Genomic DNA, 17202 nt, shown 5'->3' with positions numbered 1-17202 from the left:
GGAGAAGAGTATTTCCAAATTCTAGAAAAGCTTCTGCCTTTCATAACTCTCTTTGCATCGAGATGCTCCTTTAAGTACACTTTATTAATTTTCTCTAATCACATTTGCAACCTAGGTGGTTCAGCAAATTTCCAAAGTGCTGTAATCGTCGACCTTGCCAACACCATTGCAATAAAGCGCCACCGACGGATTGAAACGGACTAATACCTAGATCCGTTGAGAAGCCTAGCCTAACAGCATTCACAGCCACGGAGTACGTTTCTCCCATAAAAACCCAAAGTCCTCTCAGCACATCTTCCCAAAAACGTTCACACTATTACATTCTCAGAGAATGTAATTCCAGCTGCCCAATTCAGAGCATTTGGGACATTGATCAGATATGTTAACATTCCATTTATGCAACAATGTTGGGGTATAATATTCAAACTTTGGGCATACAGTTGCATCTTACAAAAGTTAGGGCCTTGTACAACTTTGGAGCTGAGGGCAGAATCTTCCAGCCAATGGCCCTGAGTTAAGTTCACCCTATCTCTTGTGACCATTTGGTTTGCATAATTCAAAACTGGACCTGGAAGTTAACTCGCCCTGAATTCAGCCATTTTACCCATTGGCCCTGTTCATTGTAGACCTGCATATAATGAAAAAGAGACCGACTACCTCCCAGGTTGTTTCAATTTCAAGGGTTGATGTTTCCTTAAAATGGAAACAATCTGGTAGCATGCCAGCTTATCCTGCCCCCGGAATATCGTAAAACGTAGCTGAGCAGTTTTCCATGGGATTAATGCCCCATTAACCATCCAATCTCCAACTTTCCCAGGATTAAATTTCTCCAATGTAGAAACTACCCCAAGCAATTCATTGGGGCAAAAGCTCTTAACAGGAGCCTCAGCATGAATATTAGGAATTAGAAACCAGTTAAATAGTTGCTTATGCTTAGTTCTACAGGCCAAAAGCCAAAAAGGCAAAACCTCATCATACTATTTCTCGTGCTGCTCTTATCCCAAATAAAACTGTTAATCTGTCCATTCAGCCGCTGAAAAACATATTATGAAGCACAAAGGGAATTGATTTAAAAAAATATAATATGCATTTTAACTAGTGCCACGCTGCCAAATATCGAAATTGGCATCTTACTCCCGCATTCCAACATATTCTGAACCTTACCGAGGAAAGTGAGGTAAATTAAATTATATAGATCTTCATATTTTTCAGACACCCTTCTGCCCAAATACCTAACTGTTTTTTGCTGATTGTCTACAGATCAGAGGGTAGGGCAGAGACATCAGTGTTAAAAATAAGAATCTCTGTCTTAGAGATGTTAACTCCTTGTGAACCTTGATAATTGAGAAAAAAAATCCCAACCAGCTCTTGGAGCACCACCCTCTCTGCTGCCAGATATAACACAAGATCGTCTGTGTATAATTTACATTTCGATATCCCCGGTGCTTCCCACATTCTGGCAAACACAACAAGCCAGAGGCTTAATAAAAAGGGCAAAATAATTGGAGACAGAGGGCAAACCTGTCTGGTGCCCCTGGGCATCTAGAAAGAATCTAAACTTTACCATTAAAAGATATTACAGCTGACAATCCCTGATACAATGTTGTGACTGAACTAGTGAGCTGGGATGGAAAACCCCATGGCTTATATTACCAGAAAAAAAATCCTAGCTCACAAGGTTTAAAACCTTCTCTGCATTAATAAACAAAACCACTGCAGGAGTGTAAGGAATATAGAAATAATCAATTACTTTTGTCAAATAATGTGTATTATAATAGAGTCGACACCCAGGAATAGTCCCAGACTGGTCTTTCCCAATCAAAAAAAGCACAACTTAGCTGACCAATTTTCATCAAACTTTTATAGTCTGAATTCAGCAGCGTAATTGGATCGAATGAACTGATGTCCTCCGGGTCTCTGTCCTTCTTAAAAAAGCATGTAAGCAGGTCTTAACTAAAAGAAGAAGGGATGGAACCACCCATCAGTATAGTATTGAATAAGATCATCAGGTGGGAGGAGGAGCCTAGCGCGTGACCAAGATGGCCGCGTGAGCCCGGAGCTCCTGAGACCCGCGCTCCCTCCGGCAAATATCCTGTGACGAATCCTGTCTTTCACACCCGGAATATTGAAGGCGAACCGTTGCGGAGGTGATTGTCGCTGTCCGGACTGAAATCGCCCACCGGACGCCGAAGTTGTGCCACACGGAAGGTCGCGGCCTGCTCCCCGGAAGATGCCCGGGGCTTGCGCTGGCACGGTGCCCGAACACTAATTGAACAACAGCGGCTGATTGTGGGGCGAGCCATCGGACGGACGGTGTCATCACTTTCACTTTCACTTTCCTGATTTCAACGCGCCCTGGCCTGGGAGTGCGCCGCGCCGGCCATTTGTCGCACTGTCTTCTCTGGATGGGCAAGGGTATTGCTCTCGGCTGCGGATCACGATGTCAACCAAATCGGAAGCCGAAAAACAGAAGCCCAAGAGCACCAGGCGGGGAGGGTACACCCAAACCAACAACATGGACCGCTATGCCCATCAGAAGGAGTCGCCGGGCGGCTCGGGTCGGACACTGGAGGCCCTGAAGGACGGTCTACCCCCCGCTACGGAACCAACCCTCCAGGACGTTATGGGTGCCATCGAGGGAATGCAGGCCTCTATCGGGCGGCAATTCGAGACCTTGGCACGCAAAGTGGACACCATCTCGATCGACGTTAACTTGATTCGGGCAGACCTGGGGAAAACCAATGAACGGGTTCAATCCCTGGACCTTAAAACTTCAGGCCTCCTGGGTGATGTCTCCGACCTGCAGCTGGAAGTCCGCAATTTGAGGTCCGCGAACGACCTCTTTGCCCGTCGGTTGGAGGACTTTGAAGGCCGGGCGCGGCGCAATAACGTGCGCATTATTGGGGTCCCGGAAAACTCGGAGGAGCAGTCTGTGGACCTGTTCGTGGAAGACTTGGTGGTTAACCATCTGGCGCCCAAAGGCCTCAGTAAGTTCTTTACTGTTGAACGGGCCCACAGAGTCCCTGGTGGGAGGCCCAAGGTGGGGGCCCCTCCGAGACCGATTGTCGCAAGGATCTTTAATTTCAGGGACCGGGACGCCATTCTGCAGGCTTCAAGAGTGTCCGGCCCGACGGCCTTCCAGAAGACCACTGTGAACTTTTACCCCGACTTTACTCAGGCGGTGCAGAAGCAGAGGCAGAGCTTCCTGGCGGTTAAGAGAAGGCTTAGAGGGATGGAATTGAAGTACGCCATGCTCTTCCCGGCCAGACTGCGCGTGGTGTATGAAGAGCGGACTTTCTTTTTTGATTCACCGGACATGGCTGGAGAATGGCTGGACACATTGCCCCAGCGACGGGCCGGCGGGGAGCATGCTGGTGGAGCAGAGGGTGGTGGTGCGGATCAGGAATGAGGACTCTGGTGCAAGATTATTTTGACTTTGCCCCGGACAGTGACTCGCAGTTTTTGGTTTCTCCGGGAGTGTAGTAACCCGGGGGGTGGCGGGGGTATGAAGGGAGCTTTCTCCTCCTCTGGGTTTCTTTTTGTAGATTAGACTTAGAATAGGGCGATAGGCACACTGCAAGTTGGGGGGGCTTTTCAAGCTTACGCAGGGGTGCAGGGTGGGGGGTGGACTGGGACTGTTGGGATGGTTGTTGTTGGTTTTTGTTTTGCAAGGCGTAGTGATGCAAGCTTCTGTAGCTCAAGTGTGGTTCTTCGGGGGGGGTGGTGGTCTCCTTACATTTCGGGATGGGGGGTAGGGGCTTAAAGGTACTCAGTTGGAATGTTAATGGCTTAGGGGATCGCATTAAGCGAGGGATCGTTCTGCAATTCTTAAAGCGATGTTCCCCTGATATAGTTCTACTGCAAGAGACGCACTTGATAGGCAACATGTGCTACGCGCTCAACAGGAAGGGCTATAAATTTGTCGCGCACTCGGGGTTCTCCTCGGGCTCCAGAGGGGCTGGAATACTTGTCAGGGCCTCACTGCCGTTTGAGGTTGATTCCACCACTGTTGATGAAAGGGGGCGATTTGCGGCTGTGGCCGGGAGGTGGGAGGGCAGGACGCTGGTCCTGGTCTCTGTGTATGTCCCTCCTGGGCTGCAGCCCTCCACGTTTGAGGACCTGGGGAGGGCTCTGCTGGATGTTCCAGAAGGGATGTTGGTGGTGGGTGGAGATTTTAATGCGGTTGGCTCCGGATTGCTTGATAGACACCCGCCTAGGAGCACTGGGGGGGCGCAGAAATGGCTTACGGATTTCGTGGATACCCTTGGTCTGGTTGACTGTTGGAGGCTGCTGCATCCCACTCAGCGACAATACATCTTTCACTCAGGGGCGCACGGCAGTCTCTCCAGAATTGATTATGTACTTACTTTGGCTGCACACGCCTCCCTTGTATCTGAGGCTAGGCACATGGCTAGGGGTATTTCGGACCATTCGCCGGTGTGGATCTGTATGGATGTTGGTCGAGAGATGGGGGGTAGGGTGGCCCCGATTAACCCCTGGTATCTCCGTGACCCTAGGACTCGTAGCGCTGTGCTGAAGGCGGTCGATCGCTACTTCCTGGAAAACCTAGGCTCGGTCGCGTCTGCGGTGTCCTTGTGGGAAGCGTTCAAAACTGTGCTGAGGGGAGAGGCCCTTTCCTTGATAACGGCGGCCAAGCGTCGGAGGGATGCGGAGGTCGTACAGCTCGAGGCGGAGATAGCGGCTCTAGAGTTGGCCTTGGAGGGGGAAGTCCTGGCAACAACGCTGCACAAATTGAGCCTTAAGCAGTCGGAATATAAGGCCCTGGTGATGGACGCGGCCAAAGCCCTGAGTAGGGAGCAGCAGGGGCGACTGTACGATGTTGGGGACAAGGCCGGGAAATTAATAGCGTGGCTGGATAAAAAAGAGCGGGTTAATCGTGTTGTGCCAGAACTTGTTACAGAGGATGGCGTTAGTGTTACTGAGCCGGATGGCATAGTTCAGTGCTTCGCGGATTATTTCCGTACGGTCTACACCTCGGTATCGGACAGGCCGGTTGAGGACTCGTGTGAGCTTCTGCGCGATCTGGCTCTGCCTTGCCTCTCTGATATAGACAGGGACGATTTGGATGGTGACATCACAGCTGACGAAATCGCGGGTGCTATCCGTTCACTGCGCCCGGGTAAGGCCTCGGGCCCGAACGGTCTGCCAATTGAGTTCTATAAACTCCGTCCGGACAAGATTGCTCCGCATCTGCGAGCTATGTTTGTGGAGGCGCGGGAAATGGGATGCCTTCCCTTTGACCAACGTCTGGCGACAATTGTGGTCATACACAAAGACGGCAAGCCCAGAAATAAATACAGCTCCTATAGGCCGATTTCGCTACTTAATGCCGAGCCAAAAATCCTTGCTAAAATACTGGCCAACCGCTGATTAGGGTGATCGGGGACCTGATTCACCCGGACCAATCCGGTTTCATCCCGCATCGTAACACTGCGTTGAACCTCAGGCGCATCCACGGCGTGCTCGCGCGGACGGGGACGCTGCAGGAGTCGACCGTTGTGGCTGCACTCGACGCCACGATGGCCTTTGACACGGTAGAGTGGGCATATCTGTGGGCGGCACTTGCAAAATTCGGCTTTGGGCCTGGCTTTGTTGGCTGGGTGAGATTACTATATGAAGGACCCTTGGCCAAAGTCGCGGTCAATGGTAGGGCCTCCTGTCCGTTCGAGCTGGGGAGGGGCACCAGGCAGGGTTGTCCCCTGTCGCCGTTGTTGTTTGCTCTTGCCCTTGAACCGCTGGCGGCGTGGATAAGATGGCACCCGGACATAAGGGGGATCCGATGGTCACCAGATCATGAGGACCGCATCTCTCTTTATGCTGACGACATTTTGCTATACCTCACCTCCCCTAGGAAGTCTCTCATAGTAGTCTGTGACGTTTTGGCCTCTTTTGGTAGGAACTCGGGTCTCACCATTAACTGGGGTAAGTCGTACCTGTACGCCCTGTGTGGAGACGTCCCTGTTCTCCCGCGGAATTGTTCGATCCAGATCGCCCGGGATGGCTTTTTGTATCTAGGGATCTATATCTCCGCCGATCCGATTGTTCGGTATGAGAGAAACCTGCTCCCTCCATTGACGCGCTTGCGGCGGGATGTGGCGGGTTGGCGGCGGCTGCCGCTTTCCCTCCTGGGCCGGGCCGCGTTGTTCAAAATGATGTCTCTTCCCCGCTTTCTTTATGCCCTGCAGAATACTCTGGAGCTGGTCCCGGCCAGCTATTTTCGGGAGGTTGAGAGCCTCCAGCGCTCGCTGCTGTGGGAGGGCCGACCGCGTATAGCTATTGCAAAACTGACCCTTCCGTGGTACGATGGGGGTATCGCGCTTCCTGACATCAGGCGATACTACTGGGCCACCCAGTTAAGTGCTATCAACCACGGCGTCTACGGACCGGCACTGAGCCCCGGCTTTGCTATGGACCGATGGTTGCTGCGCGGGGGTAATTACTTTAGAGCACTCTACTCCAGGTCGATGGATGGGTCCCTCACGGGACCGACCAAGACGGCGGTACACGTGTGGAAGGCTGTTACGAACTCGTTGGGTTGGAAAGATAGGCTTACCCGCGCCACTCTGTTGTTTGATTCCGATGTGTTGGGGAAACTTTGGGACACGAAGGGGTTTGAGAAATGGGACCTGATTGGGATTTCCAGAGTGGGGGATCTTCTGGTTAAGGGACGAGTGAAATCGTTTGATGAGCTACGGACGGAGTACGATCTGGAGGCTACGGAATATTTCCGGTACGCACAGGTGCGCCACGTTCTGCGGTCCGTCCTCGTCGAGGGGGAGGCTGTGCCCGAGTCCTCTCCTTTGGAGGATCGGATTCTGGATGGCCATATGCCGGAGAGTACAATCTCCTTAATCTATAAGAAGCTTGTTAACGTACAGACCGACCTCCTCCTCGGGGTGCGTGATCAGTGGACTAGGGACGGTCTTGAACTGGATGATGAGGACTGGCAGTATGCCATTTCCTCTCCTAAGGAGGTCGCGATCCCGGCACGGCTAAGGCTAGTGCAGCTTAAGATACTTCATAGAGTCTATGTCACGGGCCCCCGATTGATTCATATGGGTTTCTCCGAGGATGGTTTGTGTAAGAGGGGCTGCGGGATGGTGGGCACCTTCTTGCATATCATATAATGTGGTGTGATTGCGGAGTTCTGGAAGCGAATTCATGTAGTGATGCAGGAGGTCACGGGCTTTGCACTGTTGCCAGAGGCACGGCGCTGTCTTTTGAATGTCTGGGGTCCTACTGACTATGATGCAGCGCAGACTCAATGGGTGACCCTGGGAAATATGGTGGCGAAGCGTGATATTGCGCGACTGTGGGGCTCTCAGAGACCTCCCGCTGTGGACGCATGGATGGAAAATATGGACTGGAGCATGTTTAGGGAGAAGACGGCGTACTGTGCCCGGGGGCGGCCTAAGAAATGGCATAAGATTTGGGGGCGATGGAACCAGTATAGGGGGGATATATGTCTGCCCCCGGCCACTGAACCGTTGGAGGAGCACCTTTCCCCCTAGCCTTACTTCCAACTTGGGATTATTATGAGGATATTACGTTAGATTGCTAGTGCCTCTGCTTCTCCCTCATCCGCCCGATCGGTGGCTTTGCTCTGTGTTTGAGAATGGGGCTGTGCTCCCACCGGGAACTTGCACGTGTTTATTGGGTACACTGCCTTGCTTGTGTTATTTATTTTAGGTTGTTCTAAAAAAGGAACCTTTGTCTTTTCCTGCACCAGAGCTATGGACACTTCCATGTGTGGTCCTTACTTGGCTGCCGAACCTCCGGGATGTCGGCTGAATAGCTGTGTTCCAGACTGATATACATAAAGGTTTAAAAAAAAAAAAAAAAAAAAAAAAAGATCATCAGGTGGCCTTTCACCTCTCAAATCAAAACCTGATACCACTTTTCAGGAAACTCATCTTCTCATTTTTCCATCCCCCTTGACAGAGTTCTAACCATTGCCTCTACTTCTAATAATGTTATAGGGCAAACAAGGTTTAGGACCACTTTTCTGGACAACTTCGGAAGGAAAATACGATCTAAAAAACTGGACATCTGTATCAAATCTGAAAGGTGGCCAACCGCATATAGAGTTGAAAAGATGCTGATCAAATACCCCTTGATTAACAAGGCTTCAGTTAATGGCTCCCGTATTTTATCGACAGTATTTTTGGCTTGTGGGCTCTAACCCATCAAGCTATCAGCTTCCCACTTATTTCTTACACATATAATTGTTGCCCATAAGCTTAGCATTGATAACTTGCTTCTCCAAAATAAACTGTTGCAGCTTATGCTTTCCCACTCTCTCTCTCTTTAAAATTGAAAGCATTGGACACCCAGGAAAGTTTGGCCTCTGCTAATTGGAGATCCAAGACAATGCCTTAAACTCCATTTTGGATAACGTATTGGTGAAGCTTTGAAAAGTGGTAATGTCCCTAAAGAGTGGCTAAAGAGTGCCGCGCATCATTAATACAAATTTCAGGCACTACCCATGTACCTGACCGATCTGCTGCCACCTGATTGAATCGGACCACAGACTTCGTACTGCAGAAAACCGCAACTCCTCTATGTGACACTGCGGCCGAGGAGTGGCACAATAATTGAAAAGGCAACAAGTTAAATGAAGACATTCTAGATTTTCCAATATGAGTGCCCTGCAGTAAAACCAAAAATTCCCACTGTCTGGCAAACCAGTTCAACACTATCTGGTGTTTACAATGCATATTTTGACCATTCACATTAACAGAGACTATGGTCCACTTCATCCCCATAGTCCCCCTTAGCATAGCAATGTCTCGAAAATAACACCGCTCATCAGCAGACCACTGCCATTTTGCCAATCCACACTCCCCACTTGAAGTAACACTTCCCTACAAGAAACCTTTTCCACCTGAAAAACACACTTGGCTCAATCCCCTTTCAGGGTTATCAGGCCACACTAATGGCCCACACTCGCACACCTGTGGAAATAAAAAATGACTGCATGCATCCTCAATCCAAACACCCCTCACACCCACGTGGCTCCAAACACCTCGTTGTGATCTTGTCACCCTGTCCCAAACTCCCTCCCTCCTGACAACTGGTGCGCTGCTTGCAACTTACTCTGGGTCCTAATGGCTGCCGCCCCCTTTGAGCCCTCTTGAACCTTAGAATAAGCCAGATGAAAGAAACAATCCATCAATAGATCGTCATTTTTCTTTGAAATGTATCTCACATAAGTAATTCTGAGACGGCTGGACATCATTTAACACCTTACATTCTCCTTTAACCAGAGACCTAGTCTAGGCGGTTGTAGAATCTTGTCTTGACCACCTACGGCTTGAAATAAAGATAACATTAGCGGAACTCCTTCTGTCGCTTTGAAGTCTCGAATGACATATGGTGGAAAAACTGAATAACTTGACCGCCCTGATTTGGAGGCCTTTATTTTTGATAGCACTATTCCACACCTTTTTTCAAATCATACAGTCCCCAAAAGTGTAGTATGACGATGAGAAATGTCTGGATATTCCTGAAACGGGACGCAATGAGCGTGTGTTATCGTCAATTCCTCCGTACTTCCCGTTAGGAGATGGGTGTGAATCAGATCATCCACATAATCAATTGCAGCTTTCACCTCCTCCCTTTCTGGTATTCCAACAAATCTAAGCTTAAACTTTCTATGAGCATTTTTCTTAATCCTCGAGCTGTTGTGTCACAGAGGCAAGTTCGTTTTGTACAGTGGAATTTGCTTTAGCAAGCACATTTTGGGTATCTTCAAGATATGAGATTTTAACAATCATTCCTTCCACTAGTGCCCCCAAACACTCAAGAATATTTCTTTCATTTCTGCCATCCGAGCGTGCACTCAAAGTGCCTGCCAGAGAGTCCTGAGAGGCTTTACCCTCGTGTACCTCTGCCAAGATCTACAGCAATAAAGATTCAATCTCAGTATCAGCGGGGTGATGCTCACCTCTCTCAGTCACCAGCTGTGTCAGGGGAGAAATATTTTTAGGGAAGGGTTGGCCACCCCCGCCACTTCCACATTTAAGCTGATTGCTATGTTCTTCAACTTTAGGGAGGGGGGCTTACTTTCTGTCAGACTGACTTAGCTGATTAGTCTGTTGATCCCCAATTACTGAGCTGTTGCCCTCTTTAGCCACTGTAGTCACCCTAATGTGGCAGGTGGGGACAGGGGTTGCGGATGCCTTGCCTACTTTGCTGACGACTGGGAAAACCTTTTCAGCACCAGCCGAAATTTGCTTTAGTGGAGGAAGGTCAGAGGCTAACATCTGTACCACTGAGTAAACTGGGCTCCTCAAGTGTGTCTCCAGACCCTACACTACAGTCTCTTTCTTGGGTTGTCTCCAAATTCCCACCTTCAATATATCCCAAGAGTGGTTCTCTTGAGGAGTCATCTCCTAGCTGATTTTGATGGGCTGGCAGTAGGGAAATCGTTTTATTCCTCAAAGGGCCCCCCTCCCGACTGCTGCCCATACTCTTTATAGATGAAAACAGTGGAGTGTAATTAATCAAGGAATCACTGGAATCTCAGGGTCTAAAGGTGGAGGAGTATCCAATATTGTAGCCACTTCCATTTCTGACCTGCTCTCACCTTTTTTAGATAGATGTAGAGTTTCTGCAGATAATGATGAGAGAGTGCCTGTCTTTGCTGAAAAGGGGTGGGGCTTTTCCTTAATCCGAGTGTCCAGGCTTTTCCGTGCAATGCACCTGAATTAAATCCAGTTTTAAGTCTCAGCATATTCAAAAAGCTCGGAGGCCAGGGTACAGATGCATGAAATTAGCCTTAGAGGTATGCAAAATAAATAGTCTTATCATCTGTCTTACCTAAGTTACTCCAACTGCATTTCCCAGCACTCCAGAGGGCAGATGCTGTTTCCCACGGGCAGGCCAGGCAATAGTTCAACAGTGCAGGTCCTCCCATGGCAGCTGCCGATTTGGCTTTGGCATATCAAATGAGCTCAGCTCTCTCATGAAGGCTTTGGTAGCATCCACCCCAAGCCAAGGCCTTTAACTAAAAAGCATCAGAGCCACTTTGCAATCCTTTGGAAATGTGCTCATTAACACTGAGAGACATGAATTATGCCTCCAATCCCTCCCCCGGCTTCATCACTCGAGGCTTGGGGAAATCTTTCATCTGCTCCGGCTGGCCGCTGGATGCCGATGCGGGCGCCATGCTTCAGCAGCAAAAGCCAAGTGTCCATTGACTAGACTGCGCATGGGTCTAACATTTATTCAAATATTATTTTGCACATACATTTTTTATTTTCTATGAAGCATGATGTATAATCACATGTATAGGTACTGTTTCTTTAGTTTTCCCTCAATAACCACATGACTCTACACATCCTGTGAATCAATATGTAAACCACATTAAGTTGACACATTTCATTATTTCTCTTTTAAACGTTTCAGAGGGATATATTGTGCACAAAACCTGTTTGATTTAGACCGGAATGCCAGAGGACTGGATTACATAGAACATTTTAGTGTATCAAACCCTTATGTACCAATGGTAAGATACTGAATCTTGATTTTGTAAGCAAACATCAGAGGACTAGGGCTGGCATCAGATTTTGTGTACCACTCTGAGCCAAAATGTTGGCGCACCCATTCCTTGCATGACTTTTGTAATTCGATTGTGCACAAAAGACAAGCTACAAACCTGCCATCCAACGAGGAACCTCATATCTAAAATAGCACTCCTAATTGACATTGCCAAACTCTGGATACCTCAGGTGGGTGGTAAATCTTTCTCCCTTCACATAGTCAAGCACTGAAACAGCCTCCCATTCCTTTAGATGAAAGTGACAGATCACTACACATCTGGGAAAGAAGTAAAAACCTGACTGTTCCCTCCATGATTAGATTCCGTACGCATAACCACAAATAATACTCCTTGCTCAAATAAAGACAATATGTTGGCCACAGGGTATGTTCATCAGGATGGTTGCTTTCAGGATGAACATCCTTTATCTCCCACCATTAGATGGCATGCTTCATCATTACTTCCATTCGCAAGAAGAACAATTGATGGACAGAATGTTGAACAATGTCAAACATTAACCCCAGAACAGAGATCTGGGCCTCCATCCATCGTTTTTTTGCTCCCCATGCTATTCCAGTTTAAACCCAGCCATATGCAAATCAGTCTTGACCCTGCTCCCAATGGGAACAGTCCAGCCCGAACTGCCAGGCTAGGTCCTCCCAGGACTGGAAACATCATTGCTTCCCTTCAAGCACCAGTCTTGGTGATCCTGATGCGAGCAACTATCCTGTGTTGGGGAGATCATAAGACACCGATGGAGTTCCTGTTTGGCCGCATTAGGTTGAGACGTGGGTCCTGAGCAGTAACCAAAGTGCTACTCGTAAGCCGCACCCCCTCCAGGGACTCATGGAGTTTGTCCCCTTGAACATGAGAGTACAAACTTAGAGGAAAACATCCTCTTACAATTACCGCATGTTAGCGAGTGCGACACTTAGGAGCATATACATACTCTGTAAACCCCGCTTTTAACTCACTTTTACACATAGGTCCTGATGAAAGCCAGAATTAACACAAGACCTGGCTGAAACTAGTTGACCACACCGGATGTGGGAGCCCATAAGTCTCTCCAACCACATCCTCTAGCCGTGCTTTTAAACACTGCCAAGGGCCCACGAATAAATTATCCTGTGGATCTTGGGACCCCTTAGGACAGTTTTTTAACTTACTCCCTTAACACCATCACTGCACACTCATATAACACTATCCGCTCTGCTGTAAACAGACGTCGCAGCACACCCGAGGCACACTTAGTGCCTTGGGTGGGGCCCGATGATGAAGCATTCCACCAACTAGGTGGGTGAGGGCCTTCATAAAAACTAATATATTTTTCTGACACACACTACATGAGCTTTACTAGTACAGCTAGCTCTTTTTGATTATCACCATAATCCTTCGGGGAAGTGAACTAATCTGCTCCTCACTCTCCTTTTGATACTCATCATCATGAGATGTTTGCCAGGTTTTTTGCTCTGATTAATTTCGGCAGGTTAGACCTGTGAAAAATTCTGTACAGCTCGGAACTTGGACTCCAGAAGAAACAGCAGGACCTAAGTTAGTAAAACGCCACATCCATTTCAGAAACTTCTCTGCCACTGTGTATAAAGAACCAGTATTGGTGCTCAATCCACACAAGAATGTGCTGTACCACTGTCATGGCAGAATTCACACTATACTGTGTTTACAGCAACATTTTCATGCCAGAAACCAAATTGCCGCTTTATGGAAACCTCCCATTTAACTGCAATCACTATTATCAATATAATACCCATCTCCCCTTCCTTCACTTCCTGTCCTTGCTGTCACACCCACAGGAGCCTAGGCTGTAACAGTGCTAGGGCCTGCAGGCTGCAGAGCTGGAACTGCAGACACTTGGAGCTGCAAAAGATGTCTGTCCGTCTCTGGGTCAACCATTTGCATGCAATTCTTTCATCACTTTTGTGTGTTTTATGTACCTCCCTAAGTGGCCAAGGGTATGCCCAGACGTGAGTCCTGTGCTCACTGTGCCACTGGAACCAAGCTGCACCGGACTGAAGAGGCCTAACTATGCCAAAACTGGTCTTTGGTTGCTTGTGTTTCAGTACAGAGAAGACCTGGTTTAGCAGTTTAGGCTGGACTGTTCTGATTAGAGTAGGGCCAAGACTGATTTACATATGGGTAGGTGTTAGACCTGGTATCCTTGGAGTGGTTTCCCCTTAACCTATGGCCTTCAGACCTCCTGCGCTGCTGACTTCATTTTTGCTGGCCTTAGGACTCTGCACACTTTACTACTGATAACCTGTGATAACGTGCTTGTGCTCTCCCCATAAAGCACATTAAATTGGCTTATAACCAATTGCCATATTTAATTTACTTCCAAGCCCCTAGTAAAATGGCATTGATTGTGCCCAGGGCCTGTAAAGTTAATGCTACAGGTGGGCCTGCAGCACTGATTTTGCCGTCCACTAAAATGTTGGTGCACCCATCCCTTTTATGACTTTTGTAATTCGACTGTGCACAAAAGACAAGCTACAAACCTGCCATGCAATGAGGAACCTCATATCTAAAATAGCACTCCTAATTGACATTACCAAACTCTGGATACCTCAGCTTGGTGGTAAAGCTTTCTCCCTGCACATAGTAAAGCACTTTAAACATAACTCAGTCATGCCTGTGTGTGTCCAGTTTAAACTGCCATTTCGACCTAGCAAAATAAACATTTTGCTAGGCCCAGACTTTCATATGTAAGTGATATAAGTCACCTTAGGGTAGGCCCTGGACTATCAGAGGCCAGGGTGCAATGTATTTAAAAAGTAGGACATGCACTTTTAAGTTACACATGTCCTGGTAGTGAGAAACTCTTAAATTAGTTTTTCCCTACTGCAAGGCATACCAGTCCAATAGGATAACATTGGAGTTACCTTATTACATTTTATATGTGTAATTTCCAAATGGGAACAGGTACCTAGTTTATATTTGGTGTCCTTTACCCAACCAAGTTTTAGCTATGCTGAACAGCAGCCATTCTGGTGCACAACATTGCTAAAACATATTGGCAAAGCCAATGGCTCTTGCATAGGCGAGACCTACTGACTTTACCGAAGCTTGTTCCAAGTGCAAATGTGATGACATGCCATGTCTTAGAATTTTGACCGTTACATGCTTGTCCCACAAATAAAACTTAAAATGTCATAGAATACACATCAGAAACACATATCAGAAACACATGGGAACCAACAGCAGATTTGTCAAAAAATCCAACATACCTTCTACAATGACATTTACCCAAGCAGAGAGAGTCTTTGTATTATGCAGTGTCCAACACTTATACTGGCCGGTGTGGTGTCCGGAAAGGGGGCCCACTTCTAAGACTCGACCCCAAACCAGGATTCTATGTTCCAGGTCTTTCACCTCCTGAATAGGCTCATTCTGTAGAAGCCAGTGTATTCTGTTTCTATGACTGGTCTGCAGCGGACAACCTACAAGTTAACACAATCTGATATTGGTCTTTGGTAAATCATTTCAATTATAATATTAAAAAATGAACATCTCTTTGATGCAAAACAAGCATCAAAATATGTACACAAGAACAACAAATGGAAATGTGCATTTGAACGAGATGTTAAAGATCTAGAATTAACGACTTTTACAGGAAACAATTCGATAAGGGTGATAATTGGTCTACACTGCCTGTTATTCCTACTGAAAGTTATTAGTTGTAGCTCTAACGTAGCGAGCATTAGCCCACATTCCAACCGAGAGTTTAGTTCCAATGTTATCTGCATTTGGGAAATCAGTATGGAAACAAAATATTGTTTTGACATTGATCCTAGTGGTGACTATAGCTCATTGCAGTTTTAACTTCATCTTTTGTGAAGGAGGGCAAAGTCTCATAATGTACTAAACTACGATGTGGCAAAGTTAAACTTTTTTTTCCTGCATCTGGATGTACAGGATAAGCAGGGCTGATGGTCCGAGTGAAGGGCATTATCTATGGGGTGCCCCACTACAACTCAGCAATGCCATTGGCCTTTAGTGGCAGAGGACAAATGCTGCAGCACCATCCATTCCAACATGATTGAAGTCACACCCTGAACAGTGGGACTTTCACTGCATGGGGAATGCTGTGGGACGTGGCAAAAACAAAGGTCAGTCAGAAGTGGCAGGGCTAAAGTGGGTGAGTAGCAGCTCCAAGTGGCAGTGGTAATGTGTCTCCACTATCAAACAGGGTTGTGTTTCTTCGTATGCTTTTTTTGTCGACATTCCTTTCATAGAATTTTCAATATCATCACTTAACAGTCAACAGATATTAACTTTTAACACATTATCCTCCTCCCTTTATACCTGAGTAGGTTTCAATCAAGTACCAGTCTCAGAAGTAAGCAACCTTCTCATCTCTCCCTTCAAAATGCATTGTTCATGCATCAGGCTAAGCAATCCCATCGCTCTCCACCGTGGTGGATACCTAATGCGTGATATGCCATTGCTCAGCACATCTGATAATGGTCTCCATTTGCTCAGCTTCTGAGACTTTCAGCTTGTGAGTCAAATGTCCCAGGACCTTCAATGACTACAGCCTCTGGTACCCTTGTGCAACTGGAGGTATCTCCTTATTCTTCCAATGAAAAGCAATGACTAATGGTGCAGCTTCCAAACAGTGCAGAACCCTATACCATTCATATCGTCTCATACATTTGTGTCCAGGTGATCTTAGGCTAAAAATCAAAAGTGCTGGGTGATCAGACAAAGATTAGCCTGGCACGTGGGGCAAGGTTTTCCCAAACTAAAACAAAACACTTTTCCAGCTTTCTACGAGTCCAAGCACGTTACGTTTTAAAAAAGTGAAGTTGCAAGTAAAGGAACTTACCGATACGCAAGACGACTCCAGATTTAGCTGTGCTGTTGGTGCCAGCACCGGAGGCCATCAGAATTCGCTTCTTTTCATTCACTTTTAAAAATACTGGATTTGATTCGGAATGTACTTCTGTTGGATTAAAAAAATGTATAAAAAAATAAAATTAAAAGTCGGATGTATTCATAATTACCTTACCCTGGTCTAGCAGACCTTTGTGAAGATGTTTCCAAAACAGACAGTAGTCAGATGCACTTGATGAAGGTTTCTATACTGTAAGGATGTAAGAGTGATACCACAACTACAGTCTGTCTGCCCTGTGGAAGGACATCACTGTCTTTATGGGCATGATCGGAAGCAATATTCGGAAGCTCATCGGCCCCAAGAAAAGGTATGTAAAGCGGGATAACAGAATTCATGATCTCTTGCAACAATGAGAATGTTTACACTTTTCTACGTGAGCAGCAAAGCACAGCGCCAGCATCTTCACAGTGAACACCGACCTCGGTTCCATTACAGATTGTAAACTTCCAAAACACATTTATTAAGTAAATATGAAATGAATATATTAATTTTAAAGCGGTACTTGAACATTTTGTTTATTGTCAGGGACTACATGTGTTGATGCTTTTGTAAATGTGCAATCTGTCGACAACTCGTACAGTCATTTTGAGAGAGTTTGAGAGTCAGGGAAAACAGGTCGACAATTGTGCGAGACTGTCCGGTCATTGGTGGACAGGCAGTCAGAGAAGTGACTGTTCGGTTGTTTGGTGGACAAACAGTTATTTCATTGTATGAAAGAGATGCGTGA

General features: G+C 47.1%; 1 protein-coding gene across 2 annotated transcripts in view; it reads right to left on the bottom strand.

Moving 5' to 3' along the window:
- The window catches only part of ADAMTSL3 (ADAMTS like 3), a 2432792-nt gene that overhangs the window by 181008 nt on the left and 2234582 nt on the right, over positions 1–17202 (bottom strand). For both annotated transcript variants that reach the window (XM_085644288.1, XM_085644289.1), the window contains exons 25-26: positions 16407–16523; positions 14806–15018 (exon numbers count right to left, since the gene is read on the bottom strand). In XM_085644288.1, the coding sequence (XP_085500414.1) occupies positions 14806–15018; positions 16407–16523 (330 nt within the window). The remainder of the gene's footprint in view (positions 1–14805; positions 15019–16406; positions 16524–17202) is intronic.

The sequence above is a fragment of the Triturus cristatus genome, chromosome 3_1 (genome assembly GCF_964204655.1).
Source record: "Triturus cristatus chromosome 3_1, aTriCri1.1, whole genome shotgun sequence".
NCBI classification, from domain to species: Eukaryota; Metazoa; Chordata; class Amphibia; order Caudata; family Salamandridae; genus Triturus; species Triturus cristatus.
Note: the sequence above shows the minus strand (reverse complement) of the source record. Positions and strands in the feature narration are given on the sequence as shown.